Source organism: Phoenix dactylifera, chromosome 11 (assembly GCF_009389715.1).
Source record: "Phoenix dactylifera cultivar Barhee BC4 chromosome 11, palm_55x_up_171113_PBpolish2nd_filt_p, whole genome shotgun sequence".
In the NCBI taxonomy this organism is placed as follows: Eukaryota; Viridiplantae; Streptophyta; class Magnoliopsida; order Arecales; family Arecaceae; genus Phoenix; species Phoenix dactylifera.
Genome location: NC_052402.1, coordinates 3,034,433 through 3,052,827, shown reverse-complemented (window position 1 = coordinate 3,052,827; position 18,395 = coordinate 3,034,433). Strand labels below are relative to the sequence as shown.

The following is an 18,395-nucleotide window of genomic DNA, read 5'->3' as shown; positions in this document are numbered from 1 at the left end:
TAATGGCTAAACGATGTTATGATTCCTATCTAGCACAAACACACTCTCTCCTCTCTATTTTTTTATGTGAAACAGAGGAGGTGAATTGGGAGAACCACCTGTCTGTTTTATCTCCCTTGCATTGTATTTTGCTGTCTGACTCTTTGGGTTGTACTCACAGTCTCACATCCATTGTGTGTGAGCCGTCGATTTACCAAAAAAAGAGAAGGTGAATTACTCCCCCCATTTTTTTTTTAAGCCCTCAAGCTGCAGAAAACTACGTTTGCCTTTGTATGATTTTAGCAATGATATCTTGTATGAGACGATGAGGGTCGTGCTTCCTGGCAGCTTTTTTTTTTTTTTTTTGGACCAACTGGTTAGTGGTTCAGTCTTGCCTATGCAGGAGCAGCTCAATGCATTTGGGGGCCTGACGCAAAATCAAAAAGCTCCAACATAAATGCATTTGGAGGCCTCAATGCATAAATAGGAAAAGAAATAATAAATTTCTTTAGGTAAGAGATACATTTTGGGAGCCTCCTCAATGCATTTGGACACTCATCTTAAAACTCACTATAATAAATGCATTTGGGATTTTGGGCCTTAGGCGACTATTTCGGTCATCTAAGGGTTGAGTCGACTCTGTGCCCATGGTAAATGGTTTTGCTTTGTTCAGCAATAATCCTCATTTAAGTTGTATTTTTCGTGCAAAAAAATAGTGGATCTTTTCTCACAATGGTGCCTATTAGATCATATTATGCATAGCTCTCAAAGCAATTTGAACTTTTCATTCAGCTATCTATGCAGATCTTAAAGCAATCATTGCGTGATCCAATGGTGGATCCCGGAAGGGAGGTGATACAACGACCCCCGTCCCGCTTCTCCTTTTTGAGCATAAAAGGCAGATGATACACTCTGCTCTCGATGATACGCTGTCATCGTTCATCGCTTTCGGTACCGCTGGATAGACCAGTGCGCGTCACAGACAAAGGGGAGTGTATTTAGATGCCTTCGTTTTTTTTTTGGTACACAAAAAAAAATCACAAATGTTTCCATGGAAGGATTGGACGGTGGTCAGCGACGGATACCCAACGATCAGACGGCTAATATGATCTATTAACCAGCGAACGCCCCACCCGAGACGATGGGACGGATCTATTAATACAATGCTATCGCTCACGATAAATTGAAAGTGTACGCTGAAGAAACCGATCTCAGCGGTTCGAACAGAACGATCGTACGATTTCGACGGTTACGATCTCTCTACAAGTAAGCAAGCATCTCAGGCACGAGAATGCAAACACGAGAATTAGGGTTTTTTATTGGGCCTCTTCCGTTCCACGCCGCTTTCTGTTATATAAATCTTCTCCATTTCTCTTGGCCAAGAAAAAGGGTAGGCCGTCTCGTCCTCTCTCCCATCTCTTTTCTTTATATATATATTTTTTTCACTGCATTTCATTTTGGAGATGGGTCCGGGTCTCTACTCCGAAATCGGCAAGAAGGCCAGAGGTATTATTCTTTTTTTTTCCAATAATTTTATGGTTTTATTTGATGATTGTTTCGATTTATCATTGTTTTGAGGAATTTTCTTGATTTTTTTCCCTTTAGATCTTCTGTACAGGGACTACCTGACGGATCAGAAGTTCACCGTCACGACCTACACCTCAAGTGGAGTTGTGAGTGATTTTTTTCTTTGTTAAATTTAATGAGCTAGATTATCGGACTTTACACTGCTAGGATTCGTGCAGTGATTTTTGCTACGTTCTGCACGGCGCAAAATTCCAATTCCTGCACTATTTATTAGATTTTTGAAATACTTTTACGTTTTATTCTGTTTTATTTATTTATTCAATCTGCAAAGGTTTGTACTGTTGTTCAATTTCTTTATGGATCGATGTACTCGGCCTGCCATTTGATCGACTTCGATTTTCAAGTGTTGTAGTAGAGACTGGGTTCCAACCTAATAGTATTGTTTTCTGATTGGATTTTTCTTGGCCGAAATAGCAGGATAATATAGCCAATAGCAGGATAATATACTATTTGATGAACTTTTGGAACAGTGCAAACAGAAACATAGGTCTTTTTACATAACTATAATTACTTTTTTTCCTTATCTTGCATTTTACAGCAATACTATGCTCTGGAGACATAGAGTTATCGTGTGAGATTTAGAATTAAAAGAGTTAGACTTGTGGATGGAACCGGGAAAATGAATAATGTCCTTAGCTTTTTTTCTTGTGGTTTCAGCTATCTGCGATATATGCCTTCAGTAGGTTGGAGTTCATTAATGTCTTTATATTTTGAGTTAAGTGATAACATGATTCCTGTCAAGATGATGGTCTGTGCAAACAACTTATGATCTTTGTTCACTGTTTGTTTTAGTGACTAGATTAAAATATGCTGCAAAAGGTTTTGAAGGAGAGAAGTTTACCTAAATTTGTGGACGGAGTTAAATGGTATTAAACCAAAAATTCTATTGGAAATTCAAGAAGATGAATGCTTACATGGTTAAATGGATTAGGAGTTGTGTTCGACTCTCATGTCATCCATACACAATTTAATGATACAGTGCATGCTAATGTTTGACATCTCGCTTGCAATCTCTAAAGAGTAACTTGTCATCATGATAACTACCATATTTGAATGGAAATTTGATTTTCCAAACATAAGCCAGACCACATTAAGTTACAAAAAAATCAGTGATTAAACATCTTTAAAATGCCAAGTATTGGGGCAGCCCTTAAGCCAAGTCTTGTTGATATCGGGAAGAATCAGACAAACAAATTCTCGACTTGGAGAATTTTTGTATAACCGAATATTGATGAAGTATCATCAAGATTTCTCCCTTCAGTCTCCTATATGTCTCATAGTGGTAGGGAATACCAACACATGGAAATCTGCGCAATGATTCGTTTAGTTTTTGCACTAGAACAAAGAAACTAGTTAAATGATATCATGTTCAATCATTGCTTACTGATATGTTATGAACTAAAATTTATGACAGGATATATTCATTATAACAGACATAGATTCACAAGAACAAAATTGGCCTTATGCATACTGATGTTGGGCATCTCATGCTTTGGTTCAGATGCGCACAATTACATTTTTTAGGGAAGATTGTGATGATATGGATCTATTGATCGGAGAAAAAAGAAGATACAGTGGAAAGGAAAGAGGTGGGGTGGGGGTGTCTATGAATTTCCACATTTACTTAAATGGTGTCAGTCTAATGAGTCCCACAACACTGTATTGGGATCCATATTACATACATGACTGCTATAAAAAGCTGGGATCCATACTACATCCATGGCTGCTATAAAGAACCCCGACAATTAAGAAATACTATTACAATCCCATCAAAAGCTATCATGAACTGACTGATCTTAACAGAATCCTTAGCCATGACATAAATTGCAGCATTCAGAGGCATAAGCTTCTAGTTCCTTGGGCTAGCCATGAGGCTTAGAGGCAAAATTATTCCGCCATCGTCTCCTGCCACCGAGGCATAATTTATAGCACTCCTGGTATCCTGCAATATGCTACAAGAAGCATTGCAAGTTTGTAACCAATTTTAAACCATGAGTTTCAATGTATTATGTCATTGTAGTGAAGCATCTCTTGTTCATTTGTTACATTCAGTATCATTTTGGTCATGGTTTTCTTGCGTTGTGGTTGCTGCATGAGTTCACCACTTTGTTGGATGCTAACTGTTTTGTTGCTTTGGATATGTTCCTGATGTATGAAAAATGTGCATTTGTGTTGATTGGTATGTCACTTTCTTGTTGTAATATGTGATGGAATCAAATATTTTTTGCATTGTTATATTTTCATGAGATCATGTACTATTGACTGGCTGTAACTATTTATCTAAGAATAGAGGACTTATATTTGCATGACTGCCCACTAATTATGTAGTTACAGTTGGCGGCAGCTGGTGTCACCAATGATGTCCTTTCACTATTTTTTGGGTTTTGATGTGAAAAAACACAATGGAATGGTTTGCATGATCTTGATGTTTCTAGGTACTCATATATGTTAATGTCAGCTACTTATTCCATGTTATAAAGTTGTATATCTCGTGTCTTTGTTGCATATCATACGCTAGTTTGTTTTGCATGTGTTCATGCAATTACAATCATCCAAAGCAAGGGAAAGAATCAGATCTCAGCAAGGATTGCTGTGCTGGTACTGGGGCACGTACCGGTTGGCCGACGGCATGGGGAGAGGGAGAACATGAGAGAGGATAAGAGAGTGAGAAAGGAGGAGGAGGGAGGGGGGAGAGGGAGAGAAAGGGGGGGAGAAGGCCGACGGAGCACGGCCCGACATAGTAGAAAGGGTTGGGGAGAGGAAGAATGGGAGAGAGGAATAGAGAGAGAGAGGAGGGCAGGGAGGGAGAGAGATGGAGTGTGGCAAACAACTGATGGAGGCTGTCGGAGGGCCAGGAAGGGGTGAAGGAGGGCCCTGCCCTTCGGTAGAGCCGGCCCAAGCCTTAGGCGATCGAGGCGGTCGCCTAAGGCCTCGGGCCAATGGAAGGCCTTCGGGAGGTGAAGGGACCAAAGAGATTGAGAGAGAGAGAGAGAGAGGGGAAGTTTCTTGCGTCGTGACCAAAAGGAAGCAAAGGCCCCATATAAAACGGGAACATGAGCTGGCTACGAGTCTTCCCCCTTGATGGAAGGGAGGTGGAGAGTTTCCTGGCCTGCAGAGGGGCAATTTGGGAAGTTGGGGACAGTAGTTTTGTTTTGGGTGGAGAGAGAGAGAGAGAGAGAGAGAGAGAGAGAGAGAGAGAGGAGGGATTTGGTTGGCTTGATACACGCCTGAAGCCACTCTTATCTTTCATCCCTTCTCTTTTTTGGTTTTGGTCTTGGTTTTCCTTACCTCACATTACTCCTGACCCAGCTGGGCCATCAGGAAGAAAGGGGGATTGGAAATGGACTTCTTGGAGGGTGGAGATTCTTTTAATTTTCTCCTCTCGGTTTCTTCTCCCCTCTTGGGTGGTAGAGAGAGAAAAGGAGGGAGGGGGTTGAATGGCTGCTGTGCTGTGATGTTGCAGTTGCTGCTTGGGTACTCACTTGAAGGGGAGATGGTGGGATGGGACTTTTATTAATTAGATGGAGTGAATTTCCCATAATGCCCCTACTTTCTCTTATAGGGAGGCTCCTTTCTGGACAAATTCATTTCTTTACCTTGGCCATGAAGTGCCATGGGATGACCCTTTCCTATTCTGCTCTTGCTTGACAGGGTAAACAGTATTGTCAAGCATTATCTCAGTTATTTAATCAGTTTCATGGCCCTTCTTTTAGGGTAATTACTTTTCTGTGCTCCTATTCAAGAATTATATTAAATTAAAAAGGCTTCTTGTCTATCTTTGTTAGATTCATGTATCTTTGTTGAAATAGTGTACTTGATAGCTATCTATTTTCATATCATTTTTTTAAAGTATTTTATACTTATTAAAAATTTTATTATTAAAAAAAAAGAGGTCTCATTTATTGGATTCGCCTTAGGCCCCCAAATGTATTGGGCCGCCCCTGCCCTTCGGACCCCTATTTCAAGGAAAAGAGAGAGAGAGAGGGGGGAGAGAGAGATGGAGGGTGGCGAACAATGGGGAGGGGCGCGAAGGGGCGGAGCAGGGGGTCCACCCTTTAGAATCCTGTTTTGTTCGAAATAGGGGTTCCAAATGGGGCTCTTTTTTTATTTTGAAAATTTTAAATAAAGTCAACCCAACCCTTTAATGGTCTTCACCGGCTATCTGCCACTCTCCCTCTCCCTCCCCTCCTCTCTCTTTTTTCCTCTCTTTCATTCTACCTCCCTCCCCTTCCTTCACTGGTTTCTTGTTTTAAATGCTGGAACCATTCCGGTCCACCACCGTTGCGGCTCAGTATACCCCGAACCAGACGGTTCGGGGCGGTTCGGCATTTCTTGGATCTCAGGAATGCTAATTGATATTCCATTTCAAAAAAAGTTTCTCATAGGCGATGTACAAGAAATGTTTGTTATCTAATATATGTTTTTTATTCTGAATTTTATTTAAATATGGAATTTGCTTTGATGTCCATATATGTGGAGAATTGCTCAGATTTCAACCATTTGGCTTGCTAAATTTAAGTATTTCATCCTACATATTTTCTAGTGAGGTTTGCATACATTTTTGACTATTTGGCCATCTTATGTTGGAGCCATTTTTTCTGAACTATGTTATATTCCATGAACACATTGAGTTTTATACATCAAGGTATCTGCGACCCAATTTTGATATTCAAAAGGCTACCTGTGTTTACTTTCATAGTTAATTATTCTGGGAAAGCAACTTTCTCATGCCAGCAAGTTCTTTATTTTTTTAAAAAATCTCACTATTGGTGTTCGGATTTGGTCTCTCTGCTTTTTATTGACACTTGTTCATTTATAATTGTCTGTTTCACTTCTGTTGGGCTACTTCTATTGTTGTTTAGTTTTCCTTTCTCTGCTTTACTAAAGGATGCTTGTTTATCTATGGTTTTCACATATAATGTATTTTAGTGCAGGCAATTACAGCTTCGGGTACTAAGAAAAATGAGTTTATTTTTGGCGAGATTCAATCTCAGCTGAAGAAGAAGAATATCACAGTTGATGTGAAAGCAAACTCGGAATCAAATGTAAGATTTATTTGTTGATCTTCATGAAATTATGCAGCTAATTTGTTTTCTTCTTAGGCAATATGCTTTCTTATTACGTTTTGCACATGTATGTTGCACTATGGCACGTTGTTTGTTTCCATTATGTCGAGATGCATAAAAAAATACACATAATAAAAAAATTATGACCAGATTGAATAAAATGGAAAATAGCGATCACTGGAAACAGATCACGCATTCCTTTACTGAAAACCACATAAGACATTGTACTTTGATATCATGTGTGAGCAACTTGCTTGATCTGTGTGATGCTTTGCGGATTGGAGGAAGTGCTTATTTTTTTTTTCTGCCAGCTGTTAACAACTGTTACAGTTGTTGAACTTGCGACGCCTGGATTGAAGACAATATTCAGCTTTGTTGTGCCAGAACAGAGATCTGGAAAGGTATAGAAACTTTCACATTTTGGCAACTTAGGATAATACTGGTTCAGTCGAAAGATTTTTTTGGTGTGATGGTTTTTTGTTCTTCTTGCTGTGATTGCAGGTTGAGCTTCAATACTTGCATGATTATGCAGGTGTCAACACAAGTATTGGATTGACTGCCAATCCCATTGTCAACCTTTCTGGTGTTTTCGGCACTAAAGGTTTTGCTGTTGGTGCTGATGTATCATTTGACACTGCAAGTGGGAACTTTACCAAATACAATGCTGGATTGAGTGTGACCAATGCAGATCTTATTGCTGCCCTGACTTTGTAAGCTACATCTTAAGAAAGAAATGCCATTTATGTAGAGAAATTTCTTGGATGCTAGTGAGATGACCTTCAGAGCATGCTTATGCTGTGTAGAGTGGAAGTACAAGCTCTAAATGTGTCAAGTTATTTATCATCATATACTGATTAAAAAAGACATGCAGGAACAACAAGGGAGATAGCCTGAGTGCTTCCTACTACCACTTGGCGAGCCCGCTGTCGAGCGCAGCTGTTGGGGCAGAGATCACCCACAGCTTCTCGAGCAATGAGAACACCCTCACTTTCGGGATGCAGCAGGCATTGGATCCCCTCACAATGGTGAAGGCACGCTTCAACAATTATGGGAAAGCCAGTGCCCTCATCCAGCATGAGTGGAGGCCCAAATCATTTTTCACCATTTCTGGAGAAGTTGATACCAAGGCCATTGAGAAGAGCTCGAAGGTTGGTCTGTCCTTGGTGCTCAAGCCTTGATCATAAATTTTTGGATGCTGTGATGGTGGCGTCGTTTTGGGACTCTTTGGGTACTTGTTGCTCAAATGATGGAGTTGGCTTTAAACTTGTTTTGATGCCTGTCCTGTAAGAATAATTTACTGCACGATGATGCACGATGACATGAGATCGGTTCTCATCTCGTACATTCTTTTTCCTTGTCCAGTGATTTAAACTGGATCCGAGCAAAGATTAATGTGAATGTGTTCTTGCTAATGGTTGGTTTGTGCCTGCATTGTTTGCTTAAAAAGGATATTGCACGAGAAGCATTGGGCTGCCATCCCTTAGTAACCATGTTCCTCGTTTGCTAGCTTAGCTGGTAGATGTTTATGCTTGCTTTTTGTGCATGCCTATTGCCGGGATTTAAAAAGTTTCTATCTGTTTGTGGCTTGTATCCTTGTAGCAATTAGCAGTATCAAGCATAGCATGTAATAAAAATAATATACCAAATGCTAACAAGAACCTCGCATAACCTTTTTTATCAGTGGAGATCAAGCATTCAAAAGGCTAGGGTGAGACGAACCTTGTTCTTTCTACCGATTAACCAAGTAATGGCAGCCTTTTTCGAGCACACCATCAAACTTGCCAAATCTCTCTCTTAAAGCTACAATGGATTGATCTACCAAGGAGCAAGCTAATCAACGTCGTTTCGCTCCTTTCTCTTAAACTCGATTGGGTGGGCCAGATCCATTGAGCAGTCTCAACGAGTTGCCATGTACTAAGACTCGGTGAGGTATATCTCCCAGAGAGATTGAAGGATTGCTCGTACAAGGTGGCCAAATAATTAAGGTTCTCGAGAATAGATGATAATGGATTTTGCTGTTTTATCTTTAAGAATTTTTGCTACTAAGTACCATAAAAAGTTTTTAAAAAAACTGAAGGTAAATTAAAAGGGAGCGATAGCAAAGAACTAAGAATTAAAAGATGAATAAAAGTAAAAAAAAAAAATATCTTAAGATAAAATAGAAATGTTGATTAGTGATTTGCTTTTCAAACTTAGAACTTAATATTTATAAAGGTTCTTTTGGATATTTCTATAGAATTGGGTTGAAACTTCTGTAGAAATTGGGCCTATTAGCCCATCTGTCGTGTATTTTCAAAAATTCTGTCCAAACCCAATACGGATTTTAGCTTTTGGACTACATAAACGGGAAAAAAAACTTACAGATTTTTTCTTTCTTTTTATAAAATATAAACTCTGTAGTATCCTAATTTGTGAATTCTACAGAATTTTCAGTTTAACTCATAGAAATATCCAAACAAACCGTAAGTGGCTTCAATTAACTATTGGAATGGGTGCTACTGTTTAGCTCCGATATTAGTTTGCAATTTTCTTTCTACTACTTTTGTATTCTAGTTGTGCTATCTATTATTATGGTAATTGCTAGCTAGCCATTCTCCGCTTCACTAAAAAAATCTCATGTTTAAGTCGGCAGCTCTTGAATTTTTTTGGGTTGTATGTTCATCCTTCAGCCTGTATCCTCAACGTTTCGGACACATACGTTTGGACAGGAAAATCCATTTTTATTGATTTTTTCAATAATTTTCATTTTAAATGACTCCCTTCATAGTTAGTGAAATTTTACTGATGAGCCGCATCTAAGCTCATCGTTTATATATATATTAATTGCGTGATTCAAGTTCCCGAATTGTTTCTATTTTCTCTCAGGTGGGGCCCATCGGCCCCTCCTTCGAACGTGATCAATGTCCGTCGTTGCGGGTTGGGCGAATCGAGTGTGCGCGGGAGGCGAAGGGAGACACCATCTCCACTCTCCACTCTCCACTCTATTGCTCAACCCCGACGCTCTTATTGAGATGACGGACGGCCATCTCTTCAACAGCATCCTGCTCGGAGGCTGCGGCGGAACCGTAATCCCTTTCCTCGCTCTCTTCTCTCGCTGTTCCCCTCCCGGATCACTCTTCATCGCTTCGTCTCTATCGTCCCCTCTTGCGATCGGTCATCTTGTAGTCCTCTCTCTCAGGGTTTCTTTTCATTCTCTTTCCGTCTTCTTGGATTCCAGAGTCGAAGAAAACGAGATTATGATCGCATTCTTCTGTTTTTTTTCGCTCTCTTCTCTCTCTGTTCCCCTCCGGGATCCTTCTTCATCGCTTCGTCTCTATCGTCCCCTCTTGCGATCGGTCATCTTGTAGTCCTCTCTCTCAGGGTTTCTTTTCATTCTCTTTCCGTCTTCTTGGATTCGAGAAGTCGAAGAAAACGAGATTATGATCGCATTCTTCTGTTTTTTTTCGCTCTCTTCTCTCTCTGTTTCCCTCCGGGATCCTTCTTCATCGCTTCGTCTCTATCGTCCCCTCTTGCGATCGGTCATCTTGCAGTCCTCTCACGGTTTCTTTTCATTCTCTTTCCGTCTTCTTGGATTCGAGAAGTCGAAGAAAACGAGATTATGATCGCATTCTTTTGATTTTTTTTTCATGTTTCTTGATTTGGATTCTTAAAAGGATAGTACTTGCTTCTGTGATTGTATGGCTGTCTTTTATGCCGTATTAGAGTTTTGCGCTGCTATTTTTAGGGAATTCTTTAAGGCTTAGGAGGGCTTGTTAGGGTTTCGTCAACTTAATACTGTCTGGCGTTAGGGTGACGTTGCAGAGCATGCAATCTTTTTGAATATTCTATGTTTTCTAACGATCCCTTCAAGTGATTGACGCTTTTCTTTTTTTTGTTCTTTTGGTTCCTGATCGAGAGTTTCATATCTCCTAGTGTTCGTGTCTCAAAGTTTTTGCTAGTGCTCTTTATGCTCTTAATGTTTTTGAGATGTCCATTTGAAGGAAAACCAATCATGTATTTATAGAATTTTCTTTGACTGCTTTTCCATTGCAAAGAATCAAACTTTACATTGTTATTCTTGTTCTGTGATGAGATACTTGCAGGATCCGGGCCAGTTCGGGGTTCATCCAGGTGGAATTGCATGGAAGAAGCTGGGAGGCGGAAAGGTGGTTGAAGTTAACAAAACTGATGTTGCTGGTGTGACTTGGATGAAGGTTCCTAGAACATATTAGCTTGGGGTTAGGTCCAAAGATGGCCTGTTTTATAAGTTCATTGGCTTCCGTGAACAGGTGATGCTCTACACCTTGATTTCTATGCCTGTTTTCGACAGAAATTAAATGGTATCGCCACAGATGGCATACATAAATATTTAAGCATAAATAATAATAAGTTGTAATAAATCAGCATGAACAAAAGCCTTTGTCCTTTACGTTCTGCTGCATATGTTTTACTGCTGTTGCTGCTACTCTTTGTTCCTCTAGGTTTTGGGTGGTAGGTAGTTGGAACTCTCCACTCACCGATACTTGCCAGTTCTGTATTTAAGTTAATAACCTAGGACCCGAGTATTAGCAGATCCATAAATGGAAACTTACTGAAACTTGTGGCATTTTTACGGTTATTATGGTCTAGATGTTCTGGTCCTGCTCATGGTAGCAAAAGGCTAAAAAGTTTGTAGTTTTTAAGCTTTAAGTAGGTCAGTAGGAGCTTTGGCAGGACAAATAGGAGTACATGGATTTGTTTTGAGTCTCTTTGTTTTCCCACAAAAAGATATCGTTGTTTTTCATATTTCTTGTTTTTTCCTGAGAATTTTGTGGATTGTGTTTAAAACTTAATTCACTCTGTTTACTGATTATGGGATCAATTTGACATCTGGATATTATTGATTTCTTTGTCTTTTTTGTGATATAGGATGTCAGTAACTCGACAAATTTCACCCAGAAATCTTTTGGAATTACACCAGAAGAGAAACAGCTTTCTGTCAATGGCCAAAACTTGGGAGAAATTGATATAAATGGTTGGTGCATTTACTTTAACATTTTGTTTTCTTTTTGAAAGGATTGTGGTGTAATCTTTCTGGCTCGGTTACTATTCTATAATAGCTAGCCCTAGGAGATCAAATAACATTGTTGCGATATTTTCTTTCAGTATCTAGTTTTCTCATCTTCTTCTTCTTTTTGATTTGCTGTTTGTTTATTGCATTTATCATGTATTCAGGACTTGATTCCAGTTCTGTTGAGGCTCAGAATAGTAAGTTTGGTGGTTCAACAAGCTTCTAGGCAATGTATTGTTCATTTTTTGTTATATCCTGCTAGAAATTAGATGGATCAAGGTTTTAAATATCAATGAGATGGTGGGGCTCCCCACCATGCTGAGTGTCGATATGGACATCGTCCCTAGAGTCAGAAAATGGATTGGGATGGGACGGGACATCCACCATCCAAAGTGTTAGGATGTGGGCATCCCATTCCATGAAAAAACAGAAATGACCCGTCTCATGGTATCTAAAACTTTGGATAGTACAATATTTATTGAAAGATTCTAAAAAAGGGGAAATCCCTAATAGAAAGATTTTCAAATATTTTTTCTTCTTCTACTACACAACAATCATCTCTCTCTGTCCTAGGGAGGAGGGATTGTTGGGGTATGCACTGTGGGAGTGTAAGTGAGCTGTGCATTGACAGGAAGAAGGGAAATATGTATTATGCAACATAGCCACTAATTTTATGGATATGGCTTTGTTGTTGTGCTTATTCTTGAGTCATTGCTATGGGCAGGTGGTAATTTGGATATCACACTTATCAGTCTGGTCTTTTTGTGTCATTCAATTTGTTTTGATTTTGTGGAACTTCAAGAGTCAGTGTGGGGTCTCTTAATACCAATCCACTTTGGAGCCCCATTTATCTCCTAATGCAGGTCAACAAAGTCATGTTGTTAACCTGTGAAAAAGATGTGGGAAGATCATAAATTTTGAATATTTTTCGAAAACCTGTTGTTGCAGGTCAAAAGGAGTAGTTTATCACTAGAGGAGAACACATTGGATTTTGCTCATTGAGAATCAAATTAATTGTTTTTGGTCAGTCATGAAAAGATGCCCTTGTTTTCAGTTTGCTCTAGACTTACCTGCCATTGGTTGCACTCGGCCATCTTATGCAAATTGATTCGTAAATTTTTATTGAAATTTATCTGTAAATGTCTATTGAATGCTGTTTTTTATGTTCTTCATTTTTGTCAATATATGACACATCATGCTTCGTTTTTAAATTCTTGGTATTTTTTGGATATTATGTTTTTTTTTGTTTTTAGGTAACATCCGATATCAATATCAGTATTTAAGCTTATTTCATATAACATTATTTAGAATTTTAGAGCTGAGAAAGACATTATAGTGATTTTCATCTTGAAAATTATCTGTGGTTCATGGAACATTAACACAAGTACGGAGGTGAGACTTTAATTATTGAAGCTGTCCAATGTTACTGCAAAAACTAGCTTATGACATTTCATCAGCATCAATTTTTTCATTCAAATTAGTGATTTTTCATAAATCTTGTTTGTTTGAGCTTAGAGCAATCATTCTGCTTGTTGTTACATTCACATGCTCTTTGCTGAATTTTAAGAATGTTTCTGCAGTGTATTTTTATTTATTATTCTTCACAATTCGCTAGATGCTATTTAATTATTCATTGATCTTTATGGCCTTCTTTTGTTTAGTGAAACTAACATGCATTGTTTCAATTCCTATTTCTTATCTATATACATTTAAGCGATAGTTGGCCTTGATTTTACAATGGAGAGTCATCAAGTCATTGCTAACTACTATTTACTGATGAGATGAGTCATGTTCATGAATGTATGCTGTCCTTGTATCTGTTTTATTTGCTATTATCTTTTTTGCTTTGTGCTGGTCAAGTTAAATCACCTCGAGCACTTAGTGGTTCCGATGGATTGCAGGAAACACGCTTACCCTTTCTGGTTGATTCTAAGCAAGCATTTGAAGTATCTTTAGCGGATGTTGCACAAACTCAGCTGCAAGAGAAAACTGATGTTTATATGGAGTTCCATGTGGATGACACCACGGGGGCTAATGTGGTGGTTTATCTACGATTTTTTTTTCTTTTCAAAACATAATATCTGGTTGCACATCATATTCTGCTTGCGTGTATTTTTGAGTCTGGTTCTTGGTTGAGCTACTTTCTCGCTTAATGCGGTAATTTTTCTGAGGTTTTCTCTCGTCTATGTGTGATTATTTTTTAAAGGGTGACCTATAGTTAGTGTCCCTAGGTAGTTATGCTCTTTCCAAGAGCAAAATACAAGAGGCGGCCAAGATGTAAGAATTATGCCATTATTGGTTTCAGCTTTTCTTGAAAAGAAAAAAAAATCCCTACCTATAATCTTGTCACTCAATGAGTGGAATTTAGATTCTCCTATTAGAACTGCTATGTACTGCTACGCATATAATTGGCCTGGTGCATGGATTAGTCCTAGATGGCCAATGAGCAACCTGGAACGTTTTTGCTTGGCGGTGATTGGCAGACATGTTTTCTGGTATAATCATTTTAAAAATAATAAAACATGTTTCATCATGTTCTAACTTCGAGAACATAAAAATCAATTTTTTCTAATAACTCAAGTAGATGGTTGTTTTTTTCCATTATATATATGTAATCTTTTTATGTTTGTGTTTTCTTCAACTTGTTGTGCAGTAGTTTTTAACTGGAGTTTTGATGCTTGAAGTGCGTGCGCCATTGTAGATTCCTCTATCCTCAGACTTCTCATGTCACTTTTATAACTGCAAAGATATATCCATGTGTTGCATTATGGTTCCTCATGATATGGTGTTCCTGTTTGCCTTAAACTGAGCGCAGAGCAACAGGGTCCTCATATCATCTGCAAACTGAATCACTTAGGTAAAGAGATTTTGCTGTTGCTTATGCTGTCTTCAAACATTTGCTGAGGGAATTTGTTGGAAAAGGTTTTATCATGCCATGGAGATCACATAGAAATCTGCTGCCTTCTATAACCATGATACCACCGCAAGACATTAATATCTTATTCATTTCTCTTCTACAATTTGTGGCTATAATTGTGTCCAGTCACTGAACTACACATTTTAATGGTAGTTACATTATTTACATCACCAGTATTTTAGTGTTCTCAAATATGATTCGTAGATTGTTGCTATGGTGATTTTCCCACATGAATCTTGTAGGTACAATGTGAAGTACATTACACAATTTTATATTGAAATTTTAGGATATAAATAATATGGCTAAAAATCTCCTTTAGGGGTTTCCAAAATTTCGAAGCAATTTTGATGAATCTTATGATTTTCCCTATGTTTTATGCTATGATCTAATTGAATCCTTCAAATTTTCTTTTACTTGGACGGCATGGTTAGCTTTCAAAATATTATTTCTATTTCATTTGAGTTGTTGTAACAACATTTTAGCAATGTTTTCCAATAGAGGAGCTACTTCATTCTGATTGCTTTATTTTTCTAATCCCAGAAAGATTCATTAATGGATTTAAGTTTTCTCATACCAAACTCCAATACTCAGTATGTTGGCAATGAAAATCATCCTCCCGCTCAGGTTAGTGGGCTTGGTTGCATATCTGTTATTTGTTAAATATTCAAATGATGCATTAGCCATTGAATGTGAAGTTGTTTCTTTAAGGTTCTGCTCGACAAAATCTTGTTTATGGCGGATGTTGGATCTAATGATGAAGCTGTTGTCACATTTGAAGGAATTGCAATTCTTACACCAAAGTACAGAGAACATACTGATTAATTGGTCAACTGTTTCTTTAGGCTGTTATTTTCTTCTTTATATGTACCCACTGTGTTTGCCAGAGGGATTCCAAATTTTTTTCATTGCAGTCATTCATCTGCCTTTTTTGTTTACTCTTTTTTTGTTGGGCAGCTAAAAAAATGTGTTGGTGTTAGCAGGGGGTGGTACAATGTTGAGCTTCATCTTTCCTTTATGCGGCTCCAAGGACGGGCTAATGATTTTAAAATTCAGCAGTGTTGTTCAACTATTTCTATTATAAGAGCATCTAATATTGTCAAATCTTTTAATTTAATGAAGTCAACTAGTTGTTTCTACCTTTGTTTTGGCAACAGCTGGCTGGTTAACAACTAATTCTGTATAAAATATCTCTTTCTTGTTATGCTTTAACATGGGTCGCCACAACATTCCACATCTTGCTAAATCTGACATTTCCTTGTTCGTTTATTCTTGTGCAGTTCGGTCAACCTCACACCATCGTGGTTACACTTGACCAACTCATCTGTAAAGGTTTAACCTTGTATCAACATAATTCTTCAGGTGTTCACTGTTATCCTTCTGTTCTTGTGCATTTTAGGCTCAGATTGGCTTCCCTCCTCTTTTTTTCTTTTTTTTTTACCTGCTGCTGTTTAATGGTTCATTGTCTTCTTGTGTTGTAAAGTTTGAAAAAGAAGCCATAATTGAAAGTACTCTGTCAACAAGAGAGGAGCTATTGTCCACCAAATATAAGGATAAGTTGGAACCATCATATTAGGTAAACTTTTAGTTTTTCAACACTCTCTGTGATTCAACCTATAACTTGAAATCCATTTAATATAACAACCCAAGATCTCCCCCAAAATGGTTAGCCGGAAGGTATTATTTGGGTTTCTTAGTCCTGTATAAGTATCCAAGATCTTCTCGGAGAATAACTGATGTGGGACTAAACACATACCCGCATGAATCCTTACATACTCCCCCTGTTTAAGCCCTGACGTCCTCGTTAGGCTAAGAGTTCAATTCCAGTCAAATCTAATTATATGCACCATGATAGGCCCGTGGTTAGTCTCCTAACTCGTGCTACAGTGTCTCCTAGTCCACATAGGCTATAGGCCGAGTTTGCTCTGATACTATTTGTAACAACTTAAGACCTTACCCAAAATGGCTAGCCGAATGATATTATTTGGGTTTTTTAGTCCTATATAAGTATCCAATATCCCCTCGGCGAATAACCGATGTGGGACTAAATACACATCCATATGGGTCCTCACATTTAGTGTTTTTTACATTCCAGGGAGTTTAATTCTGATGCTTTGCATCTCTCTTTGAAAATAATTTTTAAAAACTAGAGAGCTTTACCAAAACATGGTAAGATATGGTCTATGCATACCTTGCTATTGCTAATAAATAAGATTGATATTCAATGCATACCTTGTGCAGAGTAATTTCTCTTCTTTTATTGCTTGCATTACTTGCCAAAATGATAACCTGATGACAAGAACCCACCAGGAGACCTGCCCTAGGAACCCTTGAATCAATTTGCTATACTTGCCCCGAGATCGCTAGAAAACAAGTTGTAGGAGATCAGATTAGAACTCTAAGGCAACTAAATCCTTAAAACCCTAATCCTTGAAGACGCCACAAAGGTTGATCACTCCCTTTGATAAGTCAGAATTTTGTATTCTAATCCAAGAACACAAGAGAGCATAGCAAAGCTTGCCAACACTTTAATTCATTCATGATCCTTTGGTTACATATGGCAGCCTTTATATAGGCTTCAAACTAAGGTATTGGAAAGGACATCATCCCCTTTCCAAGGCAATAAGTAAAAAACGTTTTCCAAGTCACAACTTTTAAGTTACAACTTCAAAATAATAAATGACACAACTTTCAAGGTTCCTAACTACGAAGTACATGAATAACTTAGGAAAAACGAGTTGACAAGTCAAAACTTCATGTACAAGTAATTAGGAACGCAACAAGACTCAAGCCCAAAAGTACCCACGAAATGGGCCTAAATAGCATCTCCACGTGGATCAGCCTTGTTTAATGGCTCCAAGCTTTGTTCTTCAGCATTTACTATGTAAAGATAAGTGATCAATCTTGGTGAAGCCTTAGAGTCTTCTAGAGCAGCCTCCTCTTGAATTTCCATGACTAATCCATATAAAGCTTCTTTCATTTATTTTGCCCTTGCTCTAGTCATTGGACCTCCAATTCCTTGTAATGGATCTTTGGAATTAGCTTGAACCATTCGGCCAGCCCCTGATCTCTATCATTCCCTCCCTCCTCGAAAGGATTCGTCCTCGAATCACCTACATCAAATAAGGATAAATCAGCAACATTAAAAGTAGCACTAATATTACTATAGTTGCTTGGCAAATCCAGCTTGTAGGCGTTGTCATTGATCCTCTCTAAGACTTGAAAAGGTCCATCTCCTCTAGGCTGTAGTTTGGATTTTCGTTGTGTTGGAAACCGTTCTTTCCTCATATGCACCCAGACCCAATCACCAGGTTCAAAAACAATCTTTACACGTCCTTTGTTGGCTTGCTTAGCATATTGCTCATTCTTCTTTTCAATGTTAGCCCGAACCTTGGCATGTAAATCCTTCATAAATTCTGCCTTTTGCTTTCCATCAAGATTAGCACGTTCTTTAGTAGGCAAAGATAGAATATCCAAGGGAGTTAAAGGATTAAAGCCATATACAACTTCAAAAGGTGAAAATGAAGTAGAAGAATGAACAGTTCTGTTGTATGCAAACTCAATGTGCGGTAAACATTTTTCCCATTGTCTTAAGTTCTTTTGAATGATGGTACGTAACAAAGTAGTGAGTGTCCTAATTTAGTTCCTAATTTATTCCACAAGGTGCGCCAAAAATGACTTAGGAACTTCACATCTCTATCACTAACAATTGTCTTAGGCAAACCATGCAAACGAACTATGTCTTTAAAGAACAAGTCAGCAATATGTGTTGCATCATTGGTTTTAGAACATGCAATGAAATGAGCCATTTTGCTAAATC

General features: G+C 38.3%; 1 protein-coding gene across 1 annotated transcript; it reads left to right on the top strand.

Moving 5' to 3' along the window:
- Nucleotides 1-1,324: 1,324 nt before the first annotated feature.
- LOC103720481 (mitochondrial outer membrane protein porin 1-like) lies at nt 1,325-8,044 on the top strand. The gene is made up of 6 exons (XM_008810198.4): nt 1,325-1,485; nt 1,585-1,652; nt 6,501-6,611; nt 6,944-7,033; nt 7,134-7,342; nt 7,504-8,044. The coding sequence occupies exons 1-6, from the start codon at nt 1,443-1,445 to the stop codon at nt 7,808-7,810; spliced, it is 828 nt and encodes a 275-aa protein (XP_008808420.2). The 5' UTR covers nt 1,325-1,442; the 3' UTR covers nt 7,811-8,044.
- The last annotated feature ends 10,351 nt before the right edge of the window (nt 8,045-18,395 follow it).